The sequence below is a fragment of the Zonotrichia leucophrys genome, chromosome 2, assembly GCF_028769735.1.
Source record: "Zonotrichia leucophrys gambelii isolate GWCS_2022_RI chromosome 2, RI_Zleu_2.0, whole genome shotgun sequence".
Taxonomy (NCBI): Eukaryota; Metazoa; Chordata; class Aves; order Passeriformes; family Passerellidae; genus Zonotrichia; species Zonotrichia leucophrys.
In genome coordinates, this window is record NC_088171.1 from 88,872,034 (window position 1) to 88,888,112 (window position 16,079).

Sequence of the window (16,079 nt, forward strand, 5' to 3'; positions counted from 1 at the left end):
CAAATTCGGCTTTTGCGTCATCAAATTGGAATTAGGTTTCTGGAAACATCTCCAATGAATTCAAGCAGCTCTGTTGTGTTTCTCAAGTGAAAAAACACTGACAGCGTGAATGCTAGCTGAAACCAGAAGGAAAATAAACAAAGTTAGTCTTCTGCTAATACAGAGTGGTTTCTGTTCTCAGGCATCGCCAGAGGGCATCTGTGGGCCCCAAGGTTCACATTTGGGCCAGTCAAGCTCGTAGGCAGCAGCAGAGTCTCAGTGGTGCCATGAACAGAGGCACCTGGGAAGTGCCTCAGCCTCAGAGGGCTGCACAGGCAAGGTGCTGTTTGTCAGGTTTCACAAGACAGTCTGAAAATCCGGTTTCTTCCACAGCCTTAACACCAGCTGAATGTATTTCAGCACTGTTTGTATTCTTGGGACAGGACCTTCCCCTTCTGGAGTGAGTGTCATGATTATCTAAAAGTCACAGTGCTCACTGATCCAGGGGCTCAGCAGTGGCACAGGTTCTACAGGGAGCACTGTCATTGTCAGGCTGCTCAGCTGGGTGACACCAAGGGTGTGTTTATTAAAGGACAGCATCCAAAGGAGGGATTTGAACAGAGATCTCTCCTATCCCCTGTAACTTCTGCAGCCACCAATGGTGCAAGGTATTAGTGGCTCCACTGTATTTTTGGAAGAAAGACCTGGTTTAGATGTCTACACAAAGGAACTGCTCACATTTGTTTTCCCAGCTATCGGGCCAGGATAATTCTAATGAACTGATGAACAGAAGATCAAATGAAGGCAGACCCTGAAAAACTGCTTCACACCTGAAATTTCCATCTCTTGGCCCAAGCCATGCTTTCTAGGGGTGTAAGTACACACTGCCCTTCTTGGCACTAGTGTACTTAATTCCTTGGTTCCAGGAATCCAGGTTGATTAAATCAGTTTCTGCATCAGAGCATGTGTCCTGTCCCCCTACAGACTGGCATGTGTCTTAGGACATGCCATGGACATGAAATTAAAGAGTCAAAGTCATTTGATGGTACCTAACAAAAGGGAATTTCTGTACCATTACATACTCACACTGTGGTTTCTAATGACACCTGCTACATGATTCATGCAGGCTGAATGTCTGATTTTCTAGAGCAACCTTTATGGATTATAAGAAAAGAAGTATTTTTAAGTGCTGAAAATATTTTAGTAATATGGATTTTCTCTTTTCTAGCTCAGTGTTTTTAAGATGATAAAATGCAGAGAATAATTATAGTGGAATGCAATAAGCAAAATGTGTCTCTCTTCAAATTGAATTTATTGGCAGGGGGCCTGGCCAAAGCTGACGTCAATGTTCTTTTCAATCAGTATTTACAATTTGAAGCAAATTTTAAAATTAAGTGCTGCAGTGGAGGAAAAACAACCATGTTAGCAAATGAGAACATTGGTCTGCTGTTATTTGGGTTTGTTGGTTTTGTATGGTCACTTTTGGGCTCCTCTGTACCAAATACAGACCTTGTTCCACATTTAAGCCATGCCAGCAGCAGCTTATTTCATCAGGGCAGGAGAGAAGTTAGCACAGCAAGTCACCCTGGGCACTGCCTGCCTTGCCAGGGGAGAGCTCACTACCAGCAGCAGCTGCAGCAATGGTGAGCTGCTCCCTGGAACTCCATTTCAAACATGCAGACACACACATTCTGCTCCTGGAAGTCACTTACCAGCTCCAAAACCACTGAGCTGGGGAATCTCAACTACTTTTTGGTGGCATGAAATTACACAATTCCTAAGTTTGGACAAGTTTCCATTATTGTATGAGTAAATAAGGATTACAAATGTCTTCCTCCCTAACTCCGATATTTCAGTTTTCTGCAAGTCCTGAAGATCAGAGAATTAAAATAGTCTTCCTAATTCCAATTAAAATTTCATTTTTAATAGTGGTTATTGACATAGTTAGTTATTTGGATTACTTTCATCTTTATTGTTAAGAAACAGAATTTAAGGAAGTTAAAAAGTGAGAAAGAAATTAAGTACACATTTTTAAAAACAATTATTTCCTCTGGTTAATAAGCTATCTGAATAGCTCATCAGAAGTATATAAAATTGTTTTCTAAAACTGAAGACATATTTACGATTACAAATTAATTATCCCTATGTTTTTCTAAGATACAAGAGATTATTTCCCTTAATAAATTAGCCTGACTACTAAATGAGGTTAGGATACTCCTCTCTTATAGCCATGCTACTTTCATTGCTAAAAAGCAGGATGATTTCTTGCCCTCTTGACATGACAGCACATGCACGTCAGCGGTCACAAGGGACAAAGACACTCCCATTATCTTCACAAAGCTCTCTAAAAGCTTTGTTTCAAATGCTGAAGAAAGGTACTGTTGTATGCAGTAAGGTGTAAAAAACTTGAATAAAACTGTTTGGAGATCTGTGAGATTCCTCCAAGGAAAGGAGCACCAACTCCTAAACAAAACACAACCAAGAGGGATGGATGCTGTCACTTCCCCAGCAATGCACACGCCCCCTGGCTAGTCCATGTTTCCCTTTCAGCAAGTTATGCAAGGAGAACAAATAGAATGATGAGTGATCTGGTGTTTATTCCTGCCATCTTCTCCTAATAACAGTGGGGTGCACTGGTTTGGATTTGAATGTTCAAGATCCTGCACTGTAATTAAACTCACTGCCTTTAGCTTCTTACCCCAAGATACCTCTAAAGATGAAGGCAATTGGACTAAAACAGATGAACTGTTTTAATGCTCAGTTAATTTCCTACCCATCCACAGCTGAAACCATGATTTGCAGATTTCTGTGCAAGATGAAAGTACAATTATGGAAAAATGTGCAAAAAGGAAGTGTAATTTACAGACTCAGAGATTAGCATTTTTATACTGCCAAAACATGCATGTCCATGATGTTCAGTGTAACCTGATATTCATTACATCTGTTTCTCTGAAATTAAGCCAAATGCAGAGTGGTTCTGAAGTTTAAGCGTTAACAAGCTTGTGTGCTTTGGTGAGTGGGGTCAGTGAAAAGCAAAGAACAAAAGAACAATTAGGAACTTATCTTAGCTTTTCTCAGAGAGAAACTGAGGGACTGTGCTTTGGTTTGTTTTGAAAAAGACTGTCCTGTTAATACTGCACCACCGTCTCAGCTGCAAGTTCTCTTTACAGGGATAAACGGATCTACAGATCTTTCAGTGCAGCATGACAGGCATCTTAGACATTGATGTTCCAATGTTTCAAGTATACAAAGACATTTTATTTCAGTTTTGGTCCAACGGAGTTTTCTCCAACTTGTCCAAACATTCATTATTTATTTCAATATTTTCTGAACACTGATTTGTATTTCAATACACTCTGAATGTTGCTATCTCAGTGACAGTCCTAATTCATGTAAGACTTCAGTGTCACATCAAACATTTCAGCAGCAACAGCTACTTACACTTCCTCTTACTAACAGTTGTAAGCCAGCACATGTGACCAGGAAAGTGTGGATGCAATAAACCACTAGGGAGCATTGCCTGAATTTTGACAGCTTTATAAATAGGAAGAGCTGAACCTAAGGATCACAAAAATTGGGAGTGATAAAAAAGCATCTCACTATAAGGACAGGGCTTCTGCCATATCAGATATTTCCCCCAAAACAGGAAAATCAAACATCTAAGTTTTGTTCTAATCTTTATTGCTTGGTTGATAATAATCTCTGAGGCAAGGAACTGGAATGCTTTCATAAGAGCAAAGCTTGTTTTTTCCCTTTAAAATCTCACTAGTTTTAAATCTAGAGTATTTTAAAGAAAGGTTAACCTGTTCTTAACAACTTTACTTTTTGATATCAATCAAGCCACTCTTATTTTCATCAGTAAGTCAAAGTCATCATGACTTTCAAAAGTCATCAGTAAATCTGAAGTATTTGAAGATTCACAAAAGTTAAAAAGACACTTACCAAAGGTAGTTCTGCATTCCATGTCCCAGTCTTGTCAAGTTTGTTGGTTCTTGATTTTACCTAATCTGTGTTTATCAGAACAGAATCAATTTTAGATGCTTTCTGTGCCTAAAATAGTATTTTAAGAAAATTTCCAGTATTTGCAATTATTATTTTACCTCCTCAGTTTCCAGTGCAGTACCTTCCTCTCAGGCATTTTGTCACCCTTTCATTAGGTGATGCAGATATGTAACCACTGCCTTCTCATCCCTCTGGTTCAAGAAGTGTGAGATATGCTACATGATGGCTGCACTAAGCAAAACAGGAGACCATAAAGAAAAATATCCAGCAGTGCTATGGCACATTACAGGCTATGCACTGGAGAAGCTGTAGCTCAGCCTTTCTGAGCTTAGTCCTTATATACACAGAGAAACTGTAACAGACCCTAAAAAAAAAGTACATATTTTATTGGGAGCTGGGGCAATGGACAGAAGGCCACCTACAAATTTTAAGAAAACATAAATGCATAGTATTTCCCTTTCCCTAAACCCTCAATCTGGGAAAAATCTGTAGACTATGTACTTCTATAGACAATAAGCCAACTCTCAAAATTACCAAACTGAGCTAATGCTTCCAAAAACCTAGAGATTCTTTACAGATTAATTAATCCCACTAAAATACTTCTGGTAGGAAACCAGTCATTTTAATAGGAAAGGTGCATCCAGTATTGTAAAACATTTGCAATATACAGTTTTTACAGCAAGTAATACACTACTGTAGATCTACAAAATTTTTTTAATAAGCTTGGTTCTTTAGCTTACGATCCTCTTTAAATAAATATTTAACAAAAGAATCTCCCTTCTAACAATGGAACCAAGACCACAGATAAAAGGAATGTCAACCACATTGCAAAAATGCTACAACAAAGCCCCTTTCACCCTCCAGTCTTGTGACAGCAAATCCTGCAGTTCTTCTTCATCTTCACTCCCAACATCATCCTCCTCTTTCTCTTGTGCTGCTTTTAATCTCATGGCTTCCTTTAACTTCTCCTTTATCTCGTCCTGGCGGTTCCGCAAAAGCTCCACACGGCGGTAGCACTCACTGTTGGAAAGTGAAACACCTGTTAACATCTGGGGCCTTTCCATGTTAATGGCATCACCTCCAATGCTGGATTTTGCTTTTACAACTTTGGATAAAGAAACTTTACAGCTTCCCAGCAGTGAAAAAGAAATAAGCTTTCAAGATGCTAGTGCACCTTCTCAGTATTCTTCAAGTGAAAACAGACTGAGGAGAGGCTTGGTCAATTCTCTAGCAGTGAGACCTGATCCAAACACTTAACAACTGCAATACAGTCACAAACCATTTTTCAAAAAGCACAGAACCAATATCCACTTCCACACAAAAAGGAACGCCATTCTTTGCTCCATTTATGGTTTTCAAGAGGGAAAGGTGTGACATCAGTTATCAATTTTGATAATCTAGTGGTGGCATCTCTGAAAATAAAAAAAGCAGTACAAAGTGTTCAGATTCTTTATCTGCTTCCTCTCTGCTGTAACAGAACATTTTAAGTAAACACAATCCAAAAGTTTCAGGTTACTATTCGCTTTAAAAGTTCTGTCCTTGAATTGTGTTTTATAACCATTCTAGCCACTTCAAATAGGATTTTTTTTGAAAATGCCAAGTAGTACCAGCCTGATTTAAATTCTCCTTTGCCCCTTTCATTCTTATTTGCTCAGAAGGGTCAACATGGAGGGGTTACTGTCTGGATCCTGTCTCCCCTGGCATATTACCAATATGATTCTTACAAAGCTGAAGATTTGAAGGCCAAGGAACTTATTTCATTTTCAACTTAATTTGAAATGGCCTGCATTTGAATACACTCAGAAGTCAAACGTTACAAAAAGTCTTTAAAAATGTGTTTGAAACTTTTATTTTGGGGGAAAATAATTACAATTAAAACTTGAAGTACTCTACCAATTTCTGAATTTGGTTCTATGTACTTACAGCAGCCTTAGTGAGAAAAATAAATCCTTAAAGAGAGGCAAGTTTAGCTCAAGCCCTCTTCAGAATTACACTAACATTGTTAAAAGGCATTCCTGTAATAGCAGAGTTCAGTTTGAACCTAATGCTGTTGTTACCATACACTGATTATGTGCAGCATGTAAATCTGCCCAGAGGGTTGAAGTGAAATTTCTAGTGCCTTTCTTTCTGAGTTGCTACCATTGCCATTATCACTGTTAATATCAGTGTGCTGAGCTACAGGAAAATGGTAACAAGCTGTTCCACTGAGCTGTATTTCAGGTTGCTTTAGTTTAAACCAATGCCCATCCAACCACCACACTCCCCATTTCAGCTAAACAAAACCAAACAAACTGCTTCATGTAATGAAGTGCATCACTCCACAAAACCTTAAACTTCTACTAGAATTAAAGAGGGTTTGCCACAGCACAGGACATTTTCAGTACAGGAAATGTTCTTTTAAAATGTTCACATATATTCTACATCAATAAAAACTCCCAGGGAAATACAAATTAAGATATTAAGCCACCTGACAGGGGAAGAGGGACAGTTTGTTCCAAGAATTTGCCTTGTGTACCTTCAGTGATTCCAGTGCATTCTCTCTTTGGAGAAAGTTACAAAACTTTGTGTCAAAATCCATGTCTTTATTAGGTATCATTCTGCAATTTGAGGGAGTTTGTCCTTCAAATACTCAGATGATTAATGAAAGGTAGTATCACAGATTAGAAGCGTTTTTATCACTCCAGTCAAAGAGCAATCCATTACTGCTAGAGGACAGAGAATTTGAGGAAAAATTGATCTACTTACATCTGCTCATCAATTTCTCCAATCTGGCGATCTAGTCGTCCCTCCTCATCATCTTCTGCCACTATTGCTTCTGAAATCTAAACCAGAAAAGCACTGAGAAAATTCACCTTCATCCTGAATTCCACTTCCACTCCTTTACAATGTCTGTGTCCTCCCCTGCTCCCCTCCACCTGAAGTTAGTGTCAATCTCCTCTATGTATATTCCCATCTTTAAAAGGGCAAATAGAAAAAAAAAAAAGGTCTGGTTTAATTTGACATGGAAATGCTTTTTCTTAAAATCAAAAGAATTTTGGCTGCTTTGGGGTTAATCTTTGGAAATTTTTAATACTCTATGATATGAAACTGAGCATAAGCAAACGACACATACCCACAGTCTGAGGCTGAAACAAGAGCTCTATCCCAGTGCTTGGGACTTAAATACACACCACTTATTGAACATACTGTTTAAATATTCCCACTGGATCCCGAAGTGTTTCTAACCTGTTATTTTTTTCAGCATATACTTTCTCAAATCTGAATGTCTGGGAGATGCTATGCAATCAATGGTCCACGCATAACTGAGAAGATTCCTCCTAAGCTGAAGAATTATCTGAATGGCTTATGCTAGCAAAATGTATCCACCACTGCTTTTGTATGAACATTTGCTCTGTTTATAGTGCTGACTGCTTTAAAATGAGCAATGAAACATTTTTCTGCACCACCTTCTCAGCAGTTGACATATGAGTAACTATTTACAATTAAAATAATTAAAAGGATAGCAAATATTCTAGGGGAAGACTGAGAACACAGGTAATCTTTAAGTTGTACACAAGGGCAGATAAACACCTGCTGCAGGAAGACTTTCCATGCAATGGCAAACAGTAAAAAATTGAAGTACAGAAAAACTGGCCAATTTACGTGTCTCAAAACTCTTTTGTCACCTTCCCAGATTTTGGAGTTCCTTTCCAGTGCATTTAAATTAAACATGAAATCCAGGTTACCTACACTTTATAGATACTTTTCTAAAAAGACAAACGAATGGGTAGTGTTTTTAAAAGTATGAATATAGAGCTAAAGAAGAGCCCACAGTTGTGTCCTGTTTGAATACAGGACACTGATTTGAGGTATATGTTAGCTAAACAGTATTTAAATAAAATACAGTGTAACAAATGTAACTAGATACATATGACTGGATCTTGATTAAAAGTTCTCATCTTAATTTCATTTAAGTGGAAAATACAAAGAACCCTTTGCTCGTTTAGAAAGTGCATTTAACCACACACTGCATTGAAACAACCAGCTGACAAATGCAGATGTCAGCCATTCTGCAGAGCTGCATGAAACTGTTGTTTTCCTTATTGTGTATAGTATTTAGAATCAATAAATATAGATTCCATTACTTACTGTGTTGACCTGTCGCATTGCCTTTTGAAATTCATCCCATTCTTTGTCCATCTGATCCTTTGGAGCATCAACTTTTCTCACCTAAAGAACATGAAAATTTATAAATTAACAATTTAAGTCTAATGACTCTTTGGGGCACTGTAAAAAAAAACCAGGAGAAATATGAAAAATTATGCTGTGTTATCAGAGAAGTCTGGTTGATGTATTTCAGTTTAAGTAATGGATATGAGTGAGAGAGTGCAGCTGCATAGTGGTTTTGGAAGAAAAATCTGACTCTGCTCCTGGATTAAACAACATCCATGACTGCAGCTTTAAAGAATAATTATTGATTAAAAGTGGCTGGTGTGGAATGTCTGAAGTAACAGAAGTGAGTTTGATGGTCTGCCATTTCACTGCGTCAGGTGATAACTATTGAATTCTTCTGTAAGCTGCCTGTACAATTGCATACATTTCAAGCCAAAAAGCAGTGAATTGTTTGCCTTTGGCATAACATAAAATATCAAACCTTTCAGTCACTAGTCGGCTGGTGTTAAATAGCCTGACTGTATTTGAAATCTAGTCTAATTTTGTTGGCTAACAGAAGAAACTGTACAGCTACAAACCAATTTTAATGACATGTAAAGCTTTTTATTCTGTGGTAGATGGCATTTAGTACTAAGACATGAAGTCTGAAAAAGTAGTCATGGTAAGAATGTGTTTAAGATCTACAGCCAAGGTAATCAAAGCCAGATTGTGCTTTTAATGCAAATAAATAAATAAGGTAGTCTACCTGTGTAATTGAAACCTACACAATTCAGGACTGGAAGATGTGGCATACAATGTATTTTAGAGGACAGATTATGCCTGACTCAGGACTGGGTAAAATTATATAGCTAGGAGAACTAAGCAGTTTGAACATAATAAGTCATGACACCATCTTTTTGCATTAGTTTTATTTTCCCTTTATTCATTCTGCTCTTTTGGTGACATGTCAGTCATCACCTTAGTAAAGACAACAGTTTGGTGTGTTTTGTTCCTGAGTGATTATACAAAATCAAGTAGTATGAATTAAGTTTATAGAATAAATTAGAAGCTTCCAAGCAAACTCATACTGGGAAGTAATAGTCATCATTTCATTTTTCTGTTCTGTTATTATTTCTATCATATGTGTATGTACTGTGTTATTATGCATTGTGGTTGTCTTTTGTAATTCATAATTATTTGTATTTCTTACAATAAATTTAAACACTAAAGTTATTATTTTTCTTGAAATATTTATCTAACCCAGAATTTATATGCTCTACAAGTACCTGATGCAAATAACAAGCATTTTTCACACCCACAATCTCCCTTTCCAACACCCAATTAATTCTTCAAATAATTATTTTGTGTATGATTCCAACACAGAACCACTGCAGCCGCCTCAACATAAGTGATGTCACAAACATTTTCCTCCCTCTGAGTATTAGTTACACCAGAAAGGGCTCATTAAAAGGAAGAGCCTCTCCAAGCAATTCAATGGAACAAGTAATCACTTGTAAATTTATCAGTGGAGGCAATAACCAGAACAAAGGTCACTAACCAGTGTCCTCACAGATAAAAGCAGATTCTCCTTTCCTGCTAGGCATTCCTGCATTCCCTACTTACGATGAAACTAAGTATTTGAAAAATTTACTACTTCAATTAGACAAAAACACAAAACAAAACAAAAAAACCCGCAAAAAAACAGCCAAAGGATGGCTTTTTCAGCTACATATTTCAATATTCAAAATATCATTATTCAAAACTATTCACATATGGCAACACCTGGGCATGAGTAGTGCCAAAAGAGTCTTGCCAGAGCAAATAAAACACCTAAGCTTGTTAGCTGGGCCAGTGGGACTAAATGAAGATGAAGGAGCATTATTTGGAAGGTCTCCAAATTAGATATCATGGCTTGGCCTCACAATGCCATTTAAATACACCAGCAGCCTTCCACTGTGTAAACAAGAAAATATACTCAAAGAAAATAAAAAAGACTTAGGCCTACACCACTGTATTTCAATAAAGAAAGCAAGAAAGCCATCAAATCTGTGGCAAATTTGACAAAACAAAACAAAAAAAGGTTTGTATTTCAAATACCAGTGTTTTATTTTGGTCATCATTTGGCACCGTGCAAGCTGAAGGAAGCATGAATGGTTTTGGATTTCAAGATTTTTTTGTTGTGGGGGGTTTTTTGAGAAAGTTTGAGAATTTGAAGGTGAATAGCCACATTTCTTTTCTGAGCATCATAAAACCCCCAGGTGGTAAAAGACAAGAGGGCTGAAGACCAGGTTCCCTCTTGTGGTGTAACCAGCACTAGAGATGCCAGCGTGTGCCACATGGAGCTGCTTTCATTCCAACAGGATGCACCCCATCAGTCACACAGTGACTCAACACTTTTCAGCAGGATCTCACAAAGGACATCCAAGAACTATTATATCCCCAATTCCAAAGCAAAACTGAATGTACAAATTAAGTGAACTGCTTTTCCTGGGATGACTCACAGAAATAAAGGTACATTGTCCAAATGTCAGTTCAGTATTCCAACCAACAAATGACATTTCTTTAAGAGTCACAGAGGAACCATAATCAAAAATACTTTCCAAGAGATGGCTTTAACAAGCTCTTCATTGCCCACCTCCATCCCTTTTCATGTTTTCTCATTCACACAGAATGAATGTTTAAGGCTGCACCAGGGAAGGGTCAGACTGGGCAGTAGGAAGAAGCATTTCTTTACCCAGAGGGTGGGCAAACACTGGAACAGCCTTCCTGGAGAGGTGGCCAATGCCCCAAGCCTGTCAGTGCTTAAAAGGCATTTGGACAGAGCCCTTAAGAACGAGTTTTAGCTTCTGTTCAGCCCTGAAGTTTTCAGGCAGTTGGACTAGATGATTATTATAGGTCACTTCCTACTGAAATAGTTTATTCTAGTCTAAATAGTTCAGTCATTTTCTTACATTCCAGTATGACTGATTACCTGGAAAAGCATCCTTACTACTCAGCAAATCATTACAACTGGCAGAAATAAATCCAGTAGCATAAAACAAGGAGATCACTTACTTTTGCATCCACTTCAGGATCATCAAAGAAACCTTCTGGCAAAGCTTCAGCAGTGTTTTCTTTTCTGAAACATTTGATTACTATTAGCCCAAGTTAACACTTTACAATCTGCTTCACTGCAGAGTTAAAAATAGTCAAAAATGAAATTCATAATCCTTTGTGTAAGTATGCAGAAACACAGCAGGTTTTTTTAGCCATTAGTTTTTTTTACCTACACCCATCAAAACCTCCTTGTTCAGCTTGATCCTTCCTTGCTTTGAAGGAACTGCACAGAAAGGTTTAAATCTCACTGTTAAAACAAGAGCTGTAGCTTATACTTCTTAAACTGTTCTTTCCAGTGTGCAGAACACCCAAACATTGTAACAGCACAGCTGCTACTTCTGAAAGATTACAGCACAGTCTGAAGGAGTGCTCAAGTGAGCTGAACCATTACCACACAACAAGCACTTTCCTTTAAACAGGAAAGCAGTGGTTGCATGAAGCTCCCACAGTACCCTGTGTTAAAATTTGCAAAGAGATGTCAAACAGACTCTGTATGACATTGTTCCATCTCTTCTCCTGTCCCGAGGGTGCAAGATACCTGTCTGAAACAATGCCTGAGGCTCACATATATACAAACTATTCTGAATGCAACAGAACAATAAGTTCTAAGGGATCACAGTCTCCATTTCCTGGAAGACAAATGTTTGCTTACAATTGCTAAGACTATCAATATTTGATTTGACTGCTTACCTTTCAATCACCTTCTCATGTATCTCTGCTTTCTGTATGGATCCTGAATGGGAAACTATAGGAGCAGCTGGAGTTTTGGTGTCAAAAAAGTCTATAGGAAAGGACAGAAGTCTATGAGAAAAAGAACAGCTGTTCAGGCATCTTCTAAAATTCCTACTACACAGGAATTTCAGTTGGTACCTTACTGAATCAAGGGAAGAACAGACAGATGTTACTTCCCTTGGCAGCCTCAAACAACTAGAACATAAAATCAATGAGCAATCACCACACAATAACACGAGATTCTTTGCTAGTTTATCTCTACTTCCAGTATTACACACCCTCACCATCACCTAATGCAATAATTAGAAAAATAAAAACCTTTCATCATCAGTTACATCACAGCTTCTCCTTACAGAGAATTACTATTAATTACTAAGAATTACTAATTACTATTTCAGTCAGCATTACCTGCAGGCAGAGAATTAGCTATGACTTCTTGAGTTGGAGGTGGAATTTCAGTTTTACGCACAACAGAAGATTTGCTTGTTTGTTCGTGTTCCTCCTCTTCTTCATCATCGTCGTCATCGTAATTCCCTGACAATAAACTGGGACCTGGGCCCTTGGAAAGCTGTACACTGGCACTGTCTGGCTGGGCTTCATCAAAAAAATCTGCTGGCAGCCTGGTGAAGAGGCCACAACACAACTGTCAGAAATGTCACAGCAGTGACTCCAGTCCAGCAGCAGCAGCCCAGGCCCTCTGTGAGAGCCTGAGCAACGCCCTGAATGGCACAGCTGCCAACACAGACACTGTCTGAAGGCAGCACACGCCTGGGGCTCTCATTTAAAGTTCCCCAGAAATGCCCAGGTTAATTCTAAAAACATATTTTAGATCCATTTTTCCATTTGCATATTCACATTAATAAAAATAACCCGTAACAAATTGGAATGGTGGTTAAAGTAATTCTTTTTCCACCTACTAAGTAATTTGCTACTTATTTTGGGTACCTAGTGCTGTCCAGGACTGCAATTTAGAACAGCCACACAGGCTCAGCAATGAGAAAACACAGATTTGCTGGAGTAGCTGCAGCCTGCAAGCCAAACATTTTTCCACCTTATATTTTAAACTAATTATACCAACGAGTTCAAAAATGGACAAACCTCTCAAGTGGTAATTTTGCACACAAACTCAAACTGGTACAAGGAAACAGCAAGTGGTACCTATGAAAGGTAGTAATTTATCCTGTGAAGTGCAGAGGAGACCCACAAGTGTCACCTGACATCTGCCCACCCTACAAAGGTGTCTGAATACCATAAGATATTTTTAGGGGCAGTTGAGATGCTTAACCCAACCCCTTGAAGTCAAATACAGCCCTGTATTTGTACAAGTTCAACTGCTGCATATGCACCTACATGAATTCTAGGTGACAAAAACCATCCTAATGAAGACCTATCACTTGTTAGTAGTTTTTGTTAATAAATATCATTGAATTATACATTGAAAATTTGTCTTAATTTCAGACTGACACCTCTTCTTTAGGATGTCAGCATTATTAGAATACATGCTACAATCTGGTTATGTTCAAGCTGTGTAATAGCACCGCATGTCAATCCTTTAAAGTCTGTCAGTGACAGCAAAATAATTCCTGTTTTCTCAGGGAATCTTCAGAGTTGATACAATTTTCTCCACCCAGGAAGATGCTGCCATGTTCAGGACTATACAACTGTGCTAGGGAACAGGCAGAAGCAGGGATCTGCTGACTCTCTGAACCTTTGCCCTTGTACAGAAAGCAGAGACAAGGAAGAGCTGGATGAGAATGCAACCATTGATAGTTAGAGAAAATTCCTAGGTAATAACAAGATCTACTTACCCTGATGAAGACGTGTGTGGCTTTTCATCTGTACCTGTACAACAGCCAAGAGAACTTATTAAAATCCATGCTTTTAAAAGAAACATCCCTAAGGCTTCTATGACAGCACCAAGTCCCCAAATGCATACATATTTAACATATATATTTACATGTCTGGTAGCACCAAGGGAAAAAATTAACTGTCTTTCCTTTGGCAAGAATTTTGGTGCATGGTTTGAGGAAACCCAGTGACTTGATTCCACTGAAAAGGAGTAACACCACTTCTGGGCAAGTGCTCCTACAGCTTAATTTACACTGCTTCTCGTCTATCTGGGCCAAGCTCACAGTTCCATGACCTAATTTAACCCAATAACCCAGAAGAAAACCAGCTAAACCTCCAAAAGCACTGTTTTCTCCTGACACAAAACTCACAGAGAAAGAGCAAGCAAACTTTTCCCCTTTTCAGCAGCAATGGGCTGACATTAACTGAACAGTCTGGTGTATTCATTAACTGTTCATTTACTCGACAGTCTGGTGTAATCATATTCACTTCCATAGGAACAAAACAAACCAAAAACATTCAAGATGTAAAATGGACGGATTCTGGCAAGCATTTCCCTCTCATTACCTTTTACTCTCTTCAGGTCTGTATTTTCTGTCTCAACTGTTTTTCTCTTGACAGGATGAGAGGATGTGCCAGCAGCTGAGCCAGTGGCTGTGTGCTTTGTGCCTTTTAATTCTGCAACTCTCTGTAAAGAAATAAAAATTTGGGGCACGTTACTAGCAGTAACTTCTGGATTGCAGCTTAAAATACAGAATGAGCTTTTACAACAGCTCATCAAAGTGAGCTGATCCCTTTTTAGAACAGTTTCACTGAAATAGACACCACAGGTACCAAAACAAAGACCAGTGTTTCTGTCAGCCTCTGGAATGATGTGACATGGAGGAAGAGGAACTGACATTCACACAAGGGAGGCTGTACCAGTAGAAAAGACAGAGCAGTGACACTGACAGCAGTAAGGCACTGGAGAAAAGAGCAGGAAGGCTGGATTTATTCTAAAGTCCTGGAATATTACGTGTTTTAAAATAAAAACATGACATTTTAACATCATGAAAGATGTCACTCTGCTTTGCCACAGTCATCTCATCTGAATGCAGGCAATGAACTGGAATCCCTCTGTTCCTTTGGTCTTTTCCTGAGTACTTGTAAAATTAAACACAGTCTTTAAGGTTTTGCTAAGAAGTAGCAGCAGAACTTAAAAGGATTAAAAAAAAATTGGATGGCATCCAAGTTACAAACTCCCTGACTTGCTTCACAAATTCTTTATCTTTACTGCAGAATTACAAAGAGAAAAAAAAAAGTGTATTTTCTTAACCCCGCATAAGCTGTCACGGGACAGCTCACAGATCCCCGAGCAAGCCCGGGGAGGCGGAGGGGATGGGTCCAAGTCCGAGCTGCAGACAAGTGACAGCCAAAGGCTGTCGCTACGGTGGGAACTGCTTCACCGGAGGAGCGGACCCCTGAAGGACACGGGACCCCCTTTCTAGGGGCTGCCTTTACTACCCCCACCCGGGCTTTAAGAGAACAGAGGCCAGACGGAACAGCCAGGCGGGCTCCCCCCTCATCCCGCGGGCTCCCCGCCGCTCCCGCTGCCGCACGGCGCCCCGAGCAGCGAACCGCAGGCCCCGTTCCGGCGGCGCGGCCTCTCCCCAACGCCTCCCCCTCCCAAGCGCTGTCCCGGCGCTTCCCAACCGCAAAGTCCGGCCGAGACCCTCCGCAGCGCCCTCACCTCCCGGTGCTGCTTGCCCAGGACGTGGGTCTGCCACAGCAGCTCGCTCTTCACGGGCGCGTTGCACAGGGAGCAGCTCAGGTGGCCCAGGCTGTTGTACGTGCCGGCCGCGTTAAGGGAAGCACCGAGCGGGGCGCGGACCCCCTCCCGCCACCCATCCCTCCCAGCCGAGCTCTAGGGTGCCCAGGATATTTGGCGAAGGGCGAGTCGATGCGCTTCTTGCCGGCGTTCTGGCGCTGCTTCTCCCTCATGAGGCGCCGCAGCTCCTCCTGCCGCACCTGCTTCCGCCCCGCGCCCGCCCCGGCCGCCGCCATCTTCCCCCGGCGCAAGGGCGGGGCCGGCGCGCGCCGTGACGCTGCCGGGAGCGCCGGGAAGGGAGGGGCGGGAAGGGATCTGTGTCCTTCCTCGGGCTGTTCTTTCGTATGTTACTAAAGAGCATAGTGGATGTTCTTTAGTGGATTTTCTTTAGTTAAGTCTTTGGAGCACCAACAGAGCTCCATGGACACAGCAGTCCAGCTGTGGGACACGGCTCTGAATAACGTACCGCACCCCTCACGCCAAA

The 16,079-nt window shown here is 40.1% G+C and overlaps 2 protein-coding genes across 6 annotated transcripts in view; one reads left to right on the forward strand and one right to left on the reverse strand.

Moving 5' to 3' along the window:
* The window catches only part of LOC135444249 (poly(rC)-binding protein 3-like), a 497,164-nt gene extending 487,965 nt beyond the window's left edge, over positions 1–9,199 (forward strand). For 3 of the 5 annotated variants that reach the window (XM_064705637.1, XM_064705636.1, XM_064705629.1), the window contains one exon: positions 7,223–9,199. In XM_064705637.1, the coding sequence (XP_064561707.1) occupies positions 7,223–7,287 (65 nt within the window). In that variant the 3' untranslated portion in view covers positions 7,288–9,199. The remainder of the gene's footprint in view (positions 1–7,222) is intronic. The other 2 variants (XM_064705638.1, XM_064705630.1) reach the window with 1 other exon arrangement.
* ZNF830 (zinc finger protein 830) lies at positions 4,582–15,860 on the reverse strand. The gene is made up of 10 exons (XM_064705639.1): positions 15,710–15,860; positions 15,518–15,617; positions 14,356–14,476; positions 13,749–13,782; positions 12,349–12,560; positions 11,899–11,989; positions 11,167–11,230; positions 8,110–8,190; positions 6,727–6,803; positions 4,582–5,001 (listed from the first exon to the last, which is right to left on the reverse strand). The coding sequence occupies exons 1-10, from the start codon at positions 15,829–15,831 to the stop codon at positions 4,818–4,820; spliced, it is 1,086 nt and encodes a 361-aa protein (XP_064561709.1). The 5' UTR covers positions 15,832–15,860; the 3' UTR covers positions 4,582–4,817.
* Between the last annotated feature and the right edge of the window lie 219 nt (positions 15,861–16,079).